General features: G+C 47.2%; 2 protein-coding genes across 4 annotated transcripts in view; one reads left to right on the top strand and one right to left on the bottom strand.

Moving 5' to 3' along the window:
- The window catches only part of BPGM (bisphosphoglycerate mutase), a 56469-nt gene that overhangs the window by 39003 nt on the left and 994 nt on the right, over nucleotides 1-16472 (bottom strand). Inside the window, exon 2 of the mRNA XM_075051275.1 lies at nucleotides 14493-14719. The gene's annotated coding sequence lies outside the window, so the exon portion shown is untranslated. The remainder of the gene's footprint in view (nucleotides 1-14492; nucleotides 14720-16472) is intronic.
- On the top strand, nucleotides 43-8155 carry LOC142041966 (aldo-keto reductase family 1 member B1-like). Of its 3 annotated transcripts, none has more exons than XM_075051269.1 (10): nucleotides 43-218; nucleotides 813-980; nucleotides 2228-2344; nucleotides 3621-3698; nucleotides 4340-4462; nucleotides 4971-5071; nucleotides 5249-5330; nucleotides 5851-5934; nucleotides 6690-6772; nucleotides 7518-8155. In XM_075051269.1, exons 1-10 carry the CDS (start codon nucleotides 153-155, stop codon nucleotides 7558-7560), a joined length of 945 nt encoding a protein of 314 aa, XP_074907370.1. In that variant the 5' UTR covers nucleotides 43-152; the 3' UTR covers nucleotides 7561-8155. The 3 variants fall into 3 exon arrangements, with proteins under 3 accessions (XP_074907370.1, XP_074907371.1, XP_074907372.1); XM_075051270.1 differs by having other exon boundaries at nucleotides 60-188; XM_075051271.1 differs by lacking the exon at nucleotides 43-218 and adding an exon at nucleotides 522-675.

Genomic DNA, 16472 nt, shown 5'->3' with positions numbered 1-16472 from the left:
ATTGGCTACTGCCGAGGGGAAGGACGAGCGATACCAGCCGCCGGGGGGGTGGGGGACACCACCCCGGGAAGGGCCGTACCGGCAGCCCCGGGGCGGGCTCGGCCCGGCCGCTGTTACAGCGCTCGGCGGGCGGCGCGTTCCCGAGTGGGGCCATGGCGACCTACGCGCGGCTGGGCGCCGCGGCCAAGGTGCCCCTCCTGGGGCTGGGCACGTGGAAGGTAACGGCGGCGAGCCCTCCTGCGGCGGGGCCCGGGGCCGCCGCCATACCGTGGCCGCTCGCTCCCAGAGCGGGCGCCGCGCTGCCGGTGCCCCCGACGCCCCGGGCGGGGTCCCGGGCTGGGTAGGGCCGCGCCGCTCGGCACCGAGGGTCCCTCCCTGCCCGCCGGCCCCTGGCAGCGGCCCGGGCGAGCTCCTGCGCCGCCGTGGGGCTCTGCCCGGGGGCGCGGGGCGCTGGGGCCTGGGCTGAGGCCCCTCTGCTGGGCCGAGCCCCGCTGGCTGGAGGGCTTCTCCTCCTCGGAGCGGTGTGGGCAAGCGAGGAGGCCGTGGCCCGGCTCTGGAGAGCTGTCCTGGTGTTGGGGCCTCAGCTCTGCGAAGGCGCTCCGGAGCCCTGCCTGGGAGTGGGGTCGCAGAGGAGCGGCTGGAGGCTGGCTGGAAGCTCGGCTGCCTCTGCCTGAGGTGTGTACGCACCCAAGAAAGCTTTTTGGAAAAGCTCCTCTTAAAGCCCCTTTGTGTGTTTATCTGCCTTCTGGCTACCTAAGGAGCAGCATGTGAGAATCCCAAATCAAGACGTATCATACCCTTTTTCCCTTCAGTCTCCCCCAGGTAAGGTGGCAGCTGCAGTGATGGCTGCCATCGATGCTGGGTACCGCCACTTTGACTGTGCCTATGTGTACCAGAATGAGAAGGAAGTTGGGGAGGGGATCCAGCAGAAAATCAAGGAAGGCGTTGTGAAACGAGAGGACCTCTTCGTTGTCAGTAAGGTAAAAATCAGATGGTCTTGGATCATAGACAGAACAGCTTTACCTGTGAAATTGCTACAGTAGGAAACTAAAGTAGTTTTAAGGTGTAGCATTGGAGAAGCTCGTAATGTAAATGAGATCACTCCTGATACAACTTTCTTGTTTCATTTCATCAGCACAGTGATAGAGTTTGATTCTTTCCTGTCCACTAATAGTAATTCTTCTTGTTGTAACCATTGGATAGGAAGAGTGACCCGTGAGCTTTGAGCAGGGAGAATAATGTCTGGTGGCAGCTTTCTTTTCTTCCCTAGTCAATCCAATAACACTGAAGGAAGTCAAGACTCCGATTTCCTCCCCAAAATCTACAGAAAGCTTGAGCACCACAGCCTTGCTGTGGTGTGGCACTCTGGTGAGGAGACCCAGAAGTGCTGGGGGATGGATGAGTAGAGGCCATCTGCAGACCCATTGAGGCAGAAGAAGGGAAGCAGAAGAAGGTAGAGTGGACCACATAGCACCAAGCAAGGTAGAAACCAGAGATGCAGAGGTCTGAGATCGCTCACTGTAAAGAACTGATACAGAGGCAGAACGAGTTTGGTAATGGCACCGCACTGACTGCTAAAGCACAGCAGAGTAGACAAGCCTGGCAGTGGCCGGTGCTTGTTCCAGCAGCCAGGCTTGCAGTCCTGCTGAAGGGGTGTCTCTGCCATGTGAGGAAGATGAGGTTCTGGGCACCTTGGGACAGTGTAATCTGCTCAGCACATGTCCCAAGGAAGGTGTGGTTGGTGGGTTCTCTTTCTCTTGCTTGTTAAGAAAAACAGGCTATTTAGCTGGATTCTGAAGTTGCTTACCTTGGTAAAGGTTGGTGCCAACCTTTTCTTTGTGGCTTTTTTCTGTTTTCTTGGCTTTGCCTGCTACATTCAATGCAAGAGTTTTATGCATGTCAGGAATGATAGAGATATGTCTTCATTTAAAAGCCCCCTATTGCAAAGGCAGACTCTGTGTAGAAGAGGGTAGCACAAATTATGTCTTAACTAAAGGAACCAGAGGATTTTGTTATGATCCTACTCAAATACCTGGGCTGCCACTGCACATGCTGCCTTCAGTGTCACAGGCCAGTCCCGTCACAGAGCAAGGCCCATCTGAAGAGCACTAGGATGGCCTCATTCCCCATCGTCTTCCAAAGAAGATGGAGCATTTGTCTGTGCAGGAGAGCACCCAAGAGCTTTTAACCCAAGAGGTCACGGTGTGCCTTCTTTTTTTTTCTGTAGCTATGGTGCACGTTTCATGACAAACCTCTGGTGAAGGGAGCCTGCCAGAAGACTCTTGCTGACCTGAAACTGGATTACCTGGATCTCTACCTTGTGCACTGGCCTTTTGGTTTGAAGGTACAGTAGCAGCAATGCCCTTGGCTTTGTTTCTTGTGACTACAGCTTTTGGGGACCTATGTAGCTTTACAGCCCAACAATTGCTCTGTCTGAGAGACAATTACGTGTCTGTTGTGTGTACCAGCACTGCTCTGGTGCTCAGCTTTGCTCTGGCCATGTGAGCCAGGCTCTTGATCTCTGCCTCCGAGACGGTTGCTTGCATACCCCTTTGATCCTGGGAATGATGGTCTGAAAACTAGGGGCAGGTCTCCCAGCTGCAAGCATAAGATAGACTGTGCTCTCTTACAATCAGTGTATGCTCATCTGAAAATTACCCCTTGCGGGAAGAAGGGCTGAACTGCTGCCTGTCAGAAGTCTTCGTCTGTGTGTTACAAAATCACAGAGCAAGAGAAGATATTTCTGTTTTCCATTTCTCTCTTTAATCATCAAGTCCTTAATACAGTACAGATTAAGCTGACCTTGCCTGCAGGAGCCTTAGTATTGTTCCACTGAGACAGGAATTCAAAAGGTGAAACTTCTTGGGGCCCTAAACTCTTTCACAGATTAGTGAAGGAGTTGATGCCTCAGTTTGACTATTTCTAGTCTTAGCCTTTGTGTCCTGCTACAGTCTGATCAGTTTCCATCCTACCTGTTGCTTTTGAGATGCTCATCTTTATTTCATACTCTATTTTAGCTTTATGTTAACAAAGCCATGAAAATGAAACCGTCTCATGGTTACAGCAGCAAAGAGCTCTTAAATGCAGTTCAGTCTTGGTGTCTTTTCATAACTTTTACGCAAAGGCTCTTCTAATTTCCTAGAATTAGCAGCTTTACACTGAGCTTTGTCATGGAAGAACTGTCACTGCCCTTAATACCTCTTTTGAGCAGATCTGATGTTGTGTAGACCAAAGCTGTGTGCTCCTAGTACCTAACAAGGTCCCCTTATACCCTCCTGGAAAAAGAATAAAAACAGTTCTTCTGAAGCAGACACAAAAGAACAAAACATGAAGTGAACATGTATGAGACTGGAGGCTATAGTTCTGAGTGGTTTGTGTCCCTGTAGGTGTCTGGGTGAGTCATCACTTTGAGGGGTCCAGCAGAAAAACCTGTCTTTATGGGAATGGTCACTGGCAAAAATGCCTTAAATTGCTCCCACTCCTCAGGAAGGAATGACTGAATGTAGACAAAAATTAGTGTTCTTGCCTGCACTAGAAGTTTAAGCTATTGTGGTTGTGAGCTCTCATGTATTAAGCAAACTTCTCAACAGATTTTCAAGCATTTTCTTTGTCACTGACAGGCAGGAGAGGAGCTGCTTCCCACAGATGGCAAAGGCATGTCTATACCCAGCAACACAGATATTCTGCATACGTGGGAGGTAAGTTCAGCCACAGTGGAAGGGTCATGTCTTCTGTCCTCAGCAGTGGTGTTAGCTTCAGCAGTCACAGAATGGCTCATGCATATATGCAGAATTAGTTAGAAAGAATTCACAAAAGTATGTGGTAGCTTTTGAAAATGTGCATGCTTAGACACGCTATTATTCCTATTCACTATGGATTAGTATCTCAAGTTACTGAGCTGCACAGTCACTTTCAGTGGAGCTGCAGACCAGACTGAGGCTAGAAAAAGTTATTTACTTGACTGTAACTATATGATTTTTCTTCACCACAGTTCTCATGCAGTTCTTGAACTGCTCAAACAGATTTTGCAGAAATAGACACTTGGGTTATGATCCTGCCATCCTCCTAGGACACAGCCCTCCAGTGCTGTGACAACAGTAGAGTTAGAGTCTTCTTTTCCTTGTGTAACTTGGTGAATTTCACAGTCTCAGAAATTATTTTGGGCAGAAGATATGGCATAGATACTACCAGTACCCACTTTTCCCCTTGAGAATCAAAAACCCAGCAAGTCCAAACAGTTGTTTGTGCTTCCCATGAAGGGAAACAAGCCACATCAGGAAGAATGTATTCAGGTCATGTCTTGTGCACTGGATGCTGACTTTGCTCTACTTTGTGTTAGGCCATGGAAGAGCTGGTGGATGCTGGTCTGGTAAAAGCCATTGGAATCTCCAACTTTAACCGTGAGCAGACCGAAAGAATCTTGAACAAGCCGGGACTGAAGCACAAGCCTGCAAATAACCAGGTAAACTGCTAAGTGACTGCAGGTGAATAGTTTTCAGGGATTATGAAGATCTGATTACAGTTGAATGAGGAGACAGAAAAAGGGAGAACAAAGTAGGCACAGCATGTACTCTAAATCCCACTCTGTGGATACTTCTTGGTACAAAAAAGACCAGAATACTTCCTTTTTGTCTCACCTTGTTGAACCACTTTTTGCATAGTCTGGAGTGCTTTTCTATGAAGTATTCTCTCTGGAGGGACAAATAATCCAGACACAAGCTATCATTCTGACTGTAATCATTGACTCTTATAAAGCCTCTCAGAACAAAATGCAGAAAGCACATAAGGACTCAACACAAAAGTTGTGCCCTATAGAATTATAGTTTTGTATTGTCACACAGACCACATGTAGGGTAGGATGAAGGCAGCCTGTTAGTAGGAAATCAGGATTCAGGAAAAAAAAAAATCTCTGGAGCATGGGAACACTACAGTAGTTCTACAACTGTCTGTCTCTGCTCCTGTGTTGGCAGATTGAGTGTCATCCATACCTCACCCAGGAGAAGCTTATCAACTATTGCCAATCCAAAGGGATCACTGTGACAGCATACTGTCCCCTTGGACGCCCTGACAGGTAATTTCCAAGTGGGTTAGTGTGGTTTAAGTTTGAAACATTCAGACTAATTGAGTAATTGTGCAGGGGGGTGTGTGTGTGTGTGTATATATATATTATTTTTTAAAATTACTCATGCTAGGTAGAATCTTTCTGGAGTGATTCTTTGCTGTTTCTTCCTTTTTTTCATCTGTGTAGGGCTAAGCCAGAGGAGCCTTGTCTTCTGGATGACCCCAAGATCAAAGAGGTCGCAGCCAAGCACAACAAAACGCCAGCGCAGGTGGGTAGGTGCCAAACAGTGCGTACTCCTTCCAGTAACACAGCCATTAAGGAAACTATGTCTGAAGAGAGGGTACAACCTTTATCAGTGTTCCCTGTGAACTGTGGTGCCCTTTTGTGGCATTAACAAGCAATGTGGGTTGCCTACACTGTGGCCTACAATATATGCTGCTACTATTTCTTTGGCCCTCAGACAGAAAAGGATTCTTGACCCATCTTCACAGATGTCGCTTCCCCTCTAAAGTCCTGCAGAGAATGAAAGCCTTGCATGGACTGCTAAAAGCCCAGGTGGGAAGAAAAGGAGTTAACTGTCCCAAACTGGATGGGAAAGGAGGCCTTCCATGTGGGCTCTTCCATCTTTGCTCTCCTGGAAGTGCTACCTAGGCCACAGCAACAGGAAGGATTTGAAATGCAGCTCTGCAGAAATGGGTATAGCTTAGGGAAAACAGCTGTTGGAACAGGCTCTGCTTCCTCCAGAGCAGGAGCCATCCTTTCTCTGACTCAGCTGTCTGTTCCTGCAGGTTCTCCTTCGCTTCCAGATCCAGAGAAATGTGATTGCGATTCCCAAGTCTGTCACACCACAGCGCATTGTGGAGAACTCCAAGGTGAATGATTATGAGTGAGCTGGGTGCTGCCCTTCGAGGACGGCATGCCTTCTCCCTGCAGAGCAAGCAGTGATCCTTTCTCACCCTTTCCAAGTCCTTGTCAGGCAAGAGGATGGGGTTTTTCTCTCTGTCTGGAAATTAGGGCTACAATGAAAACTACAGCTGGAGAAAAGATAGACAGAGCTCTTGGAAACAATATGTTGATAACTGTATCAGGCACCTTATACAGTGTCTCCTTGTGGATGAAGTGGTGGCCAGGGCTTGCCTGGAGCCCAAGTGCAGTAACATTCCTCAAAATATGGAGTAAGCAATGTGAGGGGAAGAGTCCTGGTGTCAATAAACCACATCGCTCCTCTGACTGTTAAGTCAGGGGTTTTTTCCTGGTATGGGACATGAAGATTTCAGAAGTAACATAGCTGGATTTATTGAAATATGAAAGTCTTCCAGATGTTTCTTTGGAATTGGAGAAAATGCATCTTCCACAAATAGAGGCATTCTGAAACACTAAGGTGCTCACCAAACATCTTGGAACAGCTGGCACATGTAACTACAACTGGCAGTCTCTTTTGTTTGTTTCTTCCCTCTGCCAGTAGAGTCTTGAAAATCCAAAGATACTTCTTTTTCCTTTCCCTGTCTCATGAAGCCATGATTTCTAGCCTGCAGCCTTTCTGATGTGAACTTATTTATTAATCTTGTGAATCTTGCTTCTGATTTGATTTGTTCAAAGAGGTGATTTCCAGCTGTTTCTCTTTTAGGTGTTTGACTTTGAATTGACTAAAGAGGAGATGGCAACCCTTCTCAGCTTAAACAGAAACTGGAGGATCTGTGAAATGATCACGTAAGTGACAGCTTGTTTCCTTCAAAGTCTTACATTTTCAATAATCTTTATTCTGATCTCACAGGTACTGGCATAGCTGTTTAAATTGGGTATATTTTGAAATCTGAAATCATTTGGGGGAGGAAGTAGCTGTTATTTAACATCTTAGTGGAGTTATATTTTCACTTGATTGACTAAAGGATGAGTATAAGTCATACTATGTGTTCACTGTGAATTCTTTATCCAGGAAACTGTGTGCCTGGAATTCCAAAGGAGGATTCTAGTTGATAACTTTGGCTATGTCCATATTGGAGAAATGAGCATTAGGCAGTTTTAAATTCATGGTATTTTTTTTCTGTGAGTTATAAAGTGATGTCAGCTCTTCCATAGGTGGTTGGGGGAGGGAATGACCATCTGAAGTGCAGGATGAAGAATGACTGCTTGCAGATGTGCACCTTGGAAGCCTCTAGCAAGACAAGCAAGTCTTGGCTGAAAGGCCACAGAAACTGCTGTTTTCTCCATCAGCAGTGTGAACTCTTGATCTACAAAGTAACCTGGTCCGACCACTGTTCAGTGCCTGAATAACAGTAAAAGACTTGAACTTATTAGTCATGTATGCCATTTCTATACTAATAGGTCTCTTAAATTCATTCTGCAGTTACACAGTTCAGAGCCTCCCTTGAAGACTCCTCTATACACCCAGTGTAGTTCTACATAGCATTTATTTCAGCCTTGAGAGTAATCTTTCATATTTGATTTCTTCCAGGTGCAAAAATCACAAGGAGTACCCTTTCAATGCAGAATACTGAAGACAGTTTTATCCTGCCTTCCTGCAGGCCTCTGGAGTCTATTGAGCATCTACCATTGCCTAGAGCTGTCAGCTATATAGCTTGCACACTGTACATCTCCTGCCAGCAAAGGCATAGTATATGTATTTAGTGACTTTGTTTGGGTTTTTCTTCTTTGGTGGAAGGAAATAGTAAAATTGTTCTGAAGAACAAAATATGGGATATAATAATTCTCTACTCACTAGATGAATGTCTCTGCATGGCTGAAATAGCAAAGCAGAAAACACAAAGAATGAACTAGCAACTGATTTTTTTTATCTTCTGTCTTGCATCAACACCACTTAAGGCTGCAGGGTAAGGATATGTGAGCACAGAAGAAAAATCCTGAAAGAATGAACTACATAATCACTGCCTGAAGATAAAAGATAACAACTAACTTCTAGAGCACAGCCCAAAGCTTTCTGGGAAAGAAGAATAAATGGGAGAAATGTCCAGACCTGCACATGTATACCAACTCATACTGGGCCTTATTTCAGCTGAACTCTTTTACAGGCTGAAACTGGATAGAAATTAGTGTTCAATTTTATTCTTATCCAAATAAAAAATGTTTAGATTACTGCTGGTCTTGAAGTTCTGTTCTAATGTGAAAAATTGATAAACCAAGCCACTGGCATCAACAGTGTCAATGGAAACCATCATCCATATTCAATTTTAAATGATGTCACAGGAGCATCAAGCTCTTGTCTTGATCAAAAGTTGAATTACTTGGTGCAGTAAGCTTTGGTTGACAGAGCAATGCTGACAAGAACAGTCAAGTATGACAGGCCTTAGTACGGACTGTGGATCAACAAGCAACAGGAGACCAACACCTGAAACCGCTGGATACCTTTTCAGTGGTATCACTGTGGACTGATTTGGTTGGTAACCTGTGCTGACATCTGGCTGTTAAAAGCCCAGAGTAACAGATACTGGGAGGAGAGGGGAGACTGCATTAAGCAGGTGCCTGGTACTGCATAGAAGCAGAGGGTGCAAGGTAGAACTGTTAATACTGAGCTGCTGCCCCAGAGCCTGACACTGGAGGAAGTGTTATGTTCCCTCCAGGCTATGCTGTGCTGACTCAGTGGAATGGTCACTGGGACAGGTCTCTCTTAACTGTAACTGTATGTACGAGTAAAGCTTTCCCCTGACAAAGCCTGTCCTTCATGGTGGAGGATGCAGGTGAGCCTTGCTGGGCAGTGCTAGGATTTCTAGGAGGTGTTGCAACAGCATGGTAGTTCAGGGGACTGTTAAGTGCAATGTGCCTTGGGCTGGTGGACATGGGGCATCTGCAGTACAACTACTGCATTCTGTTCTATAACATCCACACCAGATCAAGCTGTAGGGTCTGAGAAAAGCCTATGAAATTTGAGTTGTATCTTGAGCAAGAGGGTGGTTTTGGAAACTTCCTTGAGAACTAGACAATTAACAGAAACCTGCTTTTGTAAAGGTTAATAGTATTAGGACCCAATGCTGACTGACTGACTGTTTGTGCCATACTAACTTCTATTACAATTTAGTGTGCAACAAGTGAATATGCTTCTACAAGCTTGAGCTGCTTGCATTGTACATTATTAGTTTGTAAGTATGAGTGCATGTATGAAAGATGTTTGACAGATGACAGAAAGGCTGAGAGGTTGAATGGCCCAGGAGCATCAAGATCTTACCTTGATCAGGAGTAGAATAACTGCATATAATGAACCATGGCTGACCAGCCAGTGCAAACAAGAATTGCATAAGGAGTCTTGGTATATACACCTGGAAACTATATGGTAATAGCGCAGACTGATCTGGCTGCCAGCCTGTGCTGGCATCTAGCTTTAAAAACCCACAATAAAACAGACTATGGGGAAACATCACTCCACAGGTATCCAAAATGATGTGGAGACAAGATGTAATGGTAGGTGTTAGTGCTGAGCCACTGCCCAGAGCCTGACACTAAGACAGGTCAGAGTGTTGCATTCCCCCCAGGTGAGACCACACTGACTCGCTGGTATAGTAGATGAGGGACAGAATGTTACGCCTTGTGAGTACTTCCAGGTATTGTTCTTCTATCACTTTCACATCTATAGCTCACATGTACCAAGACTCCTGTGCCTCTGTAACACTCTTCCTGACAGGCTATTCCTCCATTAGTCTACTTGGTGAATTCAGCTTAGCAGTGTCACATTAACTGGTGCCCTTACCCCGTGACAAATGCAAAAAGAACTTAGTCTTTTTATGTGATGAAAAAGAAGGAAGCTTTTGTTTTCAAATGAAGTGTGAAGAAAACTTGCATTTTTGGCTTCAGTGTTATGGTTCTGAGAGAGACAGGACAATGAACCTCAGACACATTACAACTTTAGGTGGTGTTAGTACTTGTTCTCACTCATTCCAACAGGAAAAAAACACAATGTGCAAATGTTTGTCTCGGTACACTGATAATTTGAGATGACATAAGATATTCTAAAATATATGTATATAAGTCCCTAGAATTTATCTAATATAAAAAAAAAATATGGTTGAAATTAAGTCTTATTCCCTTCAGGTGCAAAACTCACAAGGAGTACCCTTCCAATGCAGAATACTGAAGATGGTCATATCTGCCCTCCTCCACAGCTTGGTCTGATATTCTTCCTATCAATTTATCTAGCTTTCTTACTGCATCTTTCCACCTGCAGCCAATGAAGTCACAGGATATGTATTCAGTGATTATTTTGTTGTTGTTGTTGTTTCTTTTTTGAAAGAAGGATACAGTAAAATTATTCTAAAGAATAAAATGTGAGCCTTCATAATTCTCTGCCAAAATGCGGAATTAAGGAGAAAACAGGGAGAGACTTTGAACTACACATTCACATTTATACTTTATCTTGTATCAACACAACAGGCTAAGGAGGATATTCAGCAGTTCTGAGCACTGGAGAAAAATCTCTGATAAATGTGAACTAAAGACTAACTTCCTTAGGATGAGTGAGACAACCAGGAGTTTCACCATGCCAGAACTAACTGAGAAAGAGTTTGTGTGGTTTGGGGTTGTTTTTTTTTTAATATTTATCCCTTTCTTAAGAAAAAGAAAAAAAATCCATATACAGAAAACATACAGGTGCATGCTTGGCAGTATTTTTATACAAGCTTTCTCCTATGTGTCAGAATACAACAGCGTGGTGGATTTTGGATACAACACAATTTCAACATGTGCTTCAAATTATTGCTAGTTGTAAAATTCTATCCTTATATGGAAAATTGTTAACAAGCAAAAAAAAAAAAAACCAAAACAAACCCCAAACAAAAAACTCAGAACTTGCACCTGCCATTTCATTCAAGTGCCTATATTTGAGAAAACTGATCTTTAAATGCAACAATGAAATAAAAGATTCCTGCCTGACCAAAAAGATCTTTTGCTTTGAAAGTGTGAGTGTTTATGCTCCTGTGTAGACATTATAGTTAGAAGTGAGACAGGATGCTGGACCCCCAATACTATTTGACTTTAGGAACTGAGTTTGTTCTTTACTAGCTCTGTTATTTTTGAGTTTGATATGCTGCTTTTTGCAGATAAAACTGTTAAATTTTTCTCAGACTAAAACTTCCAAAAGATGGTAATATACAACCCCCTGGGACAGAAACAAAATGTGGCAGAGGAATGCAGTACAAGTATTTTTAGTGCTTCTGTACAGAACTAATAGATGTTAACCTACTGCAGCCAAACAAAAGAAATGAGAATTTACTTGCTGTTCTGTTTTTAAGATATGCTTTGTATTTCAGATGCACTCTGCACAGCTGTCCTTGGCCTTTTCTCCTAAGTCACAGGCAGCTGCTGAAGTGTCTCTACTGGGGAATCATCTCCTCTAACTTTAGGTACCCACCTTAGGGCCAACTTCTAAGCTCCCATCACTGCCAAGGGAGATTTGGGCTGAACAAGACAGCAGCCTTCAGCATGATCCATTACACCCATGGTGGGAGCTGCCCTTGGTTCAGACCTGACTTGCTCTTTTTAGGTTCTCTAGACTTCATGCACCCTCTCCTCTGTGAACAAAGGTGAAGTATGCACGGGTCGCCCGCAGTCAAATGCACCTTGGGGACACGAATCCTCCCTGGGACAGCAAAGCCACTCGGCACTTTCCCCTGCGGGCACCAGAGGGCAGCCAGCCCTCAGAGGAGACCCGCTTTGCCCCCTCCTCGCTGGCCACCAGCCCCCAGCAGTGCTGGGGGGCATTTCAGACACCACACGACCAGGGTGTCTGTCTGCCTCCCCGCAGGGCAGGCTCAGCCCCACGGCGCTGCGCCCAAACTGCCGGCCTCCCCGCCGGCCCTGCCTCGACGGCCAATTCCCTGGCGGCACCAAATGCTCTGAGCCCAGGGCACCCAGCCCAGGACAGGTGCTCAGGTACGATGGCCCATCTGGTTCCAACCACCTCGTCCAGCAGCCCCCTTCAGCCCAGCCACCCCCTCCCACCACTGCCCTGGCCCCACAGCCCCAGGGCTGCAGCTGGGGGTCCCAAGCCCTCCCACAGCACTGCAGTATCAGGGGCTTGTTCACCCCCATGGGGGAGCGGCTGGGTCTGAGCCCACCAACCCCTTTGGCCTCTCCGCCTCTGGCAGATCCCAGCCCCAGAAGGCGTGGTGCAGAGACACAAGTCCCAGTGACAGCAGAGCTGGACACCCGAGTTCCCCACATACCCCTACACGCACGGACACCCACTCTGGAGCATATCTGGCACAAGGGACATGCAGAGTAGGTCTCAAGGAACTGATCCCCAAACCTCCTTCCCACCTGACGCCCAAATTCAAGCCATCAAAACAATCAAGGCTCCTTTAACAACACCACCAAGTGAGATGAGGAAGTATTTGCTTTTGTGGCTGTGTCACCTTTCTGTTTCCTCCTACTGGGCAGGTGACCAAACACATAATCATAAAGTTGCACACTGGGTTTCATGGGAAAATAGTAAAAACTCTGTTCAAGAAAAGAGGCACTTTAGGACCTTCTTCCCAAAATTTCCACTTTCAATTCATGAACACGTAATCCAAGCACATTTGTTTTGCAGCTTCCTGAAGGAAGCAACCCATAAAACCCTCAGCAATCCGCAGGCTGAGGTGAAACAGCTCTGCTGAGACCAAATACCCATTTTTAATGAACAGTAAAGGTACAATGTTTGCTGTGGTGCAGGGAGAGCCAAAGGTTTAGACCGCTGTCTTTTCAGTGGTATACCTTCTCCAGCATAGGTCACCCAGTGGCCACAGTGCCTTCAGGGGTTTCCTTGCTCCAGCATGGCTCGTCCACCAGCTGCAGTCCCCTCAGAAGTAAGCCCTTTCAGCATGGATCTCTTTCAAATTGTGCACCTGTATTTCCAACAGTGTGTCTAAGCCAGGGCACCATGGGTTTAAATTTTGGCATAATATAGTGTTTACATTGGTGTTGGAGGTAACTGGTTCTGGCTGGCACTGAGCACACAGGTCACCACTGCCATCCCCTGCAATTTGTGTCCTTTACATTCCACCCTTCACATTATTGAAAAATATATTAAGAATTGTTTCACCCTTATATAAACTGTACCTTTAACATCATCACAATCTTAATGTATATTCATTATAAACTCCATCCCTTGTCCCGGCAGACCAGACTAGTGTAGTTAACATCTCACCAATGTGAACGTAACACACATCACAAACTCACCCCTCCCCTAGCAGAAAAAATTATCAGGATCAACAACAACTGCAACAATCTTAACATATACTTTCCAACCCCTTCTAAAACTTTTTCCAAGGTCAACCATACTACTGGACTCCCAGCATTATCCTTGGCCATGCCGCTAATCTCCTGCCTGTCTTCTGGCATGCTCCCTCCAGTACAATACATTTAAGTCACTCCTTGACGCCCCACCAGCTTATCAGGTGATACCAGAGGGGCAGTAGTTACTGTGCTCAGACCTTGGAGCTTTCAGGCCACAGCATCAGTGATCTCCACTTTTTCAGGGTCCCTTCCTCCTTGCCTGTAAACACAATCCAGCAGTCCAAGCAATGGCAGTCGATTACCTGCTTCTTCCCAGTCCCTCTGTTGGTGTGTTTCATCTGTGGGTTCAGCAGGATCGGGCCATTGCTCCACACAGCCCTTCACTAGCAGATCCTAAAACCTTCCTCTCTTGTGCAGGGCAGTGCTTGCAAGTAGCATAGAGCTCAAACACCCCAGAACTCTGCTCTTCCAAGACAAAAGCTGTATCCCACTTGCTCTGGCTTCCCAGCACCACCACAGCCACTGCAGGGACACCAGTTGCTGCAAGTGTTCAGCATTTCTGTAGTTTAATTCTGTAGTTTAATTCTGAACAAAGGACTGTCAAGAGAGCGCTCACACTCTGGGGAGCAACACTCCCATCTCCACAGATCTACTTAACCTTGCAACTCTGGCTGCCTGAAAGGGCTTTGTTTTTACTTTGCCATCAGTTCTCTGTTTCCCCTCAGAGGTGCCAGGGTCCCCCTCTGAGGTAATCACTTTAAGATAACTTGCTGCTCCTGCAACTGCAGCTTGGCCTACCTGGCATGCTGCTTTCCATCCGGCCAATTCAGCGCTATTGCTCACTTCTGACCAAGGGCCTCTCCTTTGCCCCAAGCACTTGTTAATGCACATTACTCCAACAAAAATCATCAGCCTGACTCCCCCGTTCTGCTAAGCAGTCCTGGTCTCTCTGAAGCCCCATTTACAGCACATGGCAAGCCCCAGCACAGAGTTGCATCACAGCAGCATGCCTTTCTCCCCATGTTTCACAGCCAGCAGCTCCCCAACCTGTGCATTTGGAACCTACATGTGGAGACAGCACTACACCAGGCCACTGGGGCACGGGCTTGGATGAAGCACCTGTCTATCTCTTCCCAATCACCTTCCCACCCAGCAATGGTCTCCCCAGGTCTCTCCTTTCTGCAGCTGCTCGTACACTGTCTGCACTCACCCCTGGACACACACTGGCTGCGCCACTTCCACCACCACATATTCCCAGGACCAGGATCATGGCTTCTTCCAGAGTTCTTCTCATTGCTCCAGGTCCAGGCCGTGACAGGGCTGGGTGTCACACGCATTCTCCAAAAGCTACCGTCCCAGGCAAAACAGTCTCATCTCAGGGCAATCTAAGCTGATTTGTCGCCAGTTAAGACAGACTTCATTTCACCGATTCAGGTACTGAGGGGGCAAAAAAGAACACAGAAGAACAGAACAGTAAACACCTTTCTCCACCTTCCCCGGCCTCTAAGCCAAACACCAATGCCCTCTGTCCCCCTCTCCGCTTCCCCCATTTTCACCACAGATTACACCCAGTCCGTCCCAATGCCCCCCCCTGAGGTGAGGGTGGCTCGGAGGGTGGGGCTGGGTGCCTGATGCTTCCCTTTACCGCTCAGTCCTGCCTGCCGTGCCTTGGTGCCACCGGGTGGGCAGGCTGCTGTCCCCAGGGCTGCCGCTGCCCGGCGGGGGTGGCCCAGGCCGCAGGCCCCTCGGCAGCCAGCCCCTTCGGGGTGAGGTGCTGCCCTCCTTCTCCCCTGGCTGGGGGACTGGGGGGGGCCACGCGGGCTCTTCCCATCACCCCGGGTGGCAGCACCGGTTTCAGAGCCGGCCAGAAGCGGTTCTGACCGGCCTGGGGCAGTTGGCGGTTTCCTCCTGCCCAGGTCTCCTCCCCACCCCCGCAGGGCTAAACCTGCCCTTCCCACCCAGTAACTGCCACAGGCGGTGGGAGCGTTTCCTCAGCGCTTGGCTGTGCCTGGGGTGTGGTTTTGAAGCAGAGGGGATTAACGGACAAATACTAGCGTGAAAACAAAAAGCCTCATCAACTCTGAGAAGATGGGAGATCCACCAAGATACGCTCCTGGCTTGATCTGAGCTCGGAGCGAAAAAGAGGCCGAGGCCTTCTACAGTCAGCTTCAGCCAAGACCCTCAGGTCTGCCTGCTGGCACCCAGAGGGTGAACTGGAGCACCCACCAAGCAAGATAAACCTCCCCTTTTAAAGGCTCCAAGCAAGGCAGAAGGTCCCGCTCCCCTTCACAGGGATTCGAGCTTGAAACCCGCATGCCCTCACCTCAGAACACTGGTTTAAGCTATGTCTGTATTTGTTGGTAGCTCTAAAGCTGCAGATCCCCGCGGCTCTCCCCCTTACGAATAGAGATGACCACACCTTGCAACTCTGTCACCTCCTCCAAAAAAAAACCAAAAAAGCCTTTGTGCTTTTTCAGCAGGCCACAGGGTCTCTGCTGGTAAAGATTGCCTCCACAAGGACATACCCACTTCCATTATTCTGGGCCCTGTTCTTCTCAGATATCAAACACTGCTGGTCTCCAAAGTCACAACTTGTGGTGAAATTACAGTTACTAAATGCGACGTCAGCAAAACAAACCAAAAAACTCAGGACACTACGCATCCTGTTTCAGGACAAAACCTCTCACGCGGATCAAGAAAAAAAAAAAAGAACAACCCTCCTCCCCTGCACAGTTCCTCCTCGCCAGCACTCACTGTAAAGAAGCAGCTGGCCATGTTATCAAGGACACAGCACACAAGATTTACTGGGCTAGCTGTCACCTGGTGACACACACAGTACTTCTTCCCCCAAGGCCCTGCCACCATGTGATGGGCCCCGCCAGGCCTTGGGGAGAGGTAAACAGCAGAAAGCCGACCTGCCTTACAGCCGTGAGGGGAAAGTCTTCCACTCGCGAGAGCAAACAGCAAAAACAAAATACAGAACTTCTCCCTGAAGCCTCTTGTGACGAGATGGAGACATCTCTCTGACTAGAAACCGCCAGGGAAAACCCAACCCAAAAGAGATAAGCACCGAGTTACATAACGTTTTCATGATCCAAGTGAAAACACATGTGAAAACACATTGCATCCTGCCGGGGATGGCTGATGGCGCTGACACAAAACAGGAGGAATATTAAAGAGGAAAACCAAT

Source organism: Buteo buteo, chromosome 19, assembly GCF_964188355.1.
Source record: "Buteo buteo chromosome 19, bButBut1.hap1.1, whole genome shotgun sequence".
Lineage (NCBI taxonomy): Eukaryota > Metazoa > Chordata > Aves > Accipitriformes > Accipitridae > Buteo > Buteo buteo.
Note: the sequence above shows the minus strand (reverse complement) of the source record. Positions and strands in the feature narration are given on the sequence as shown.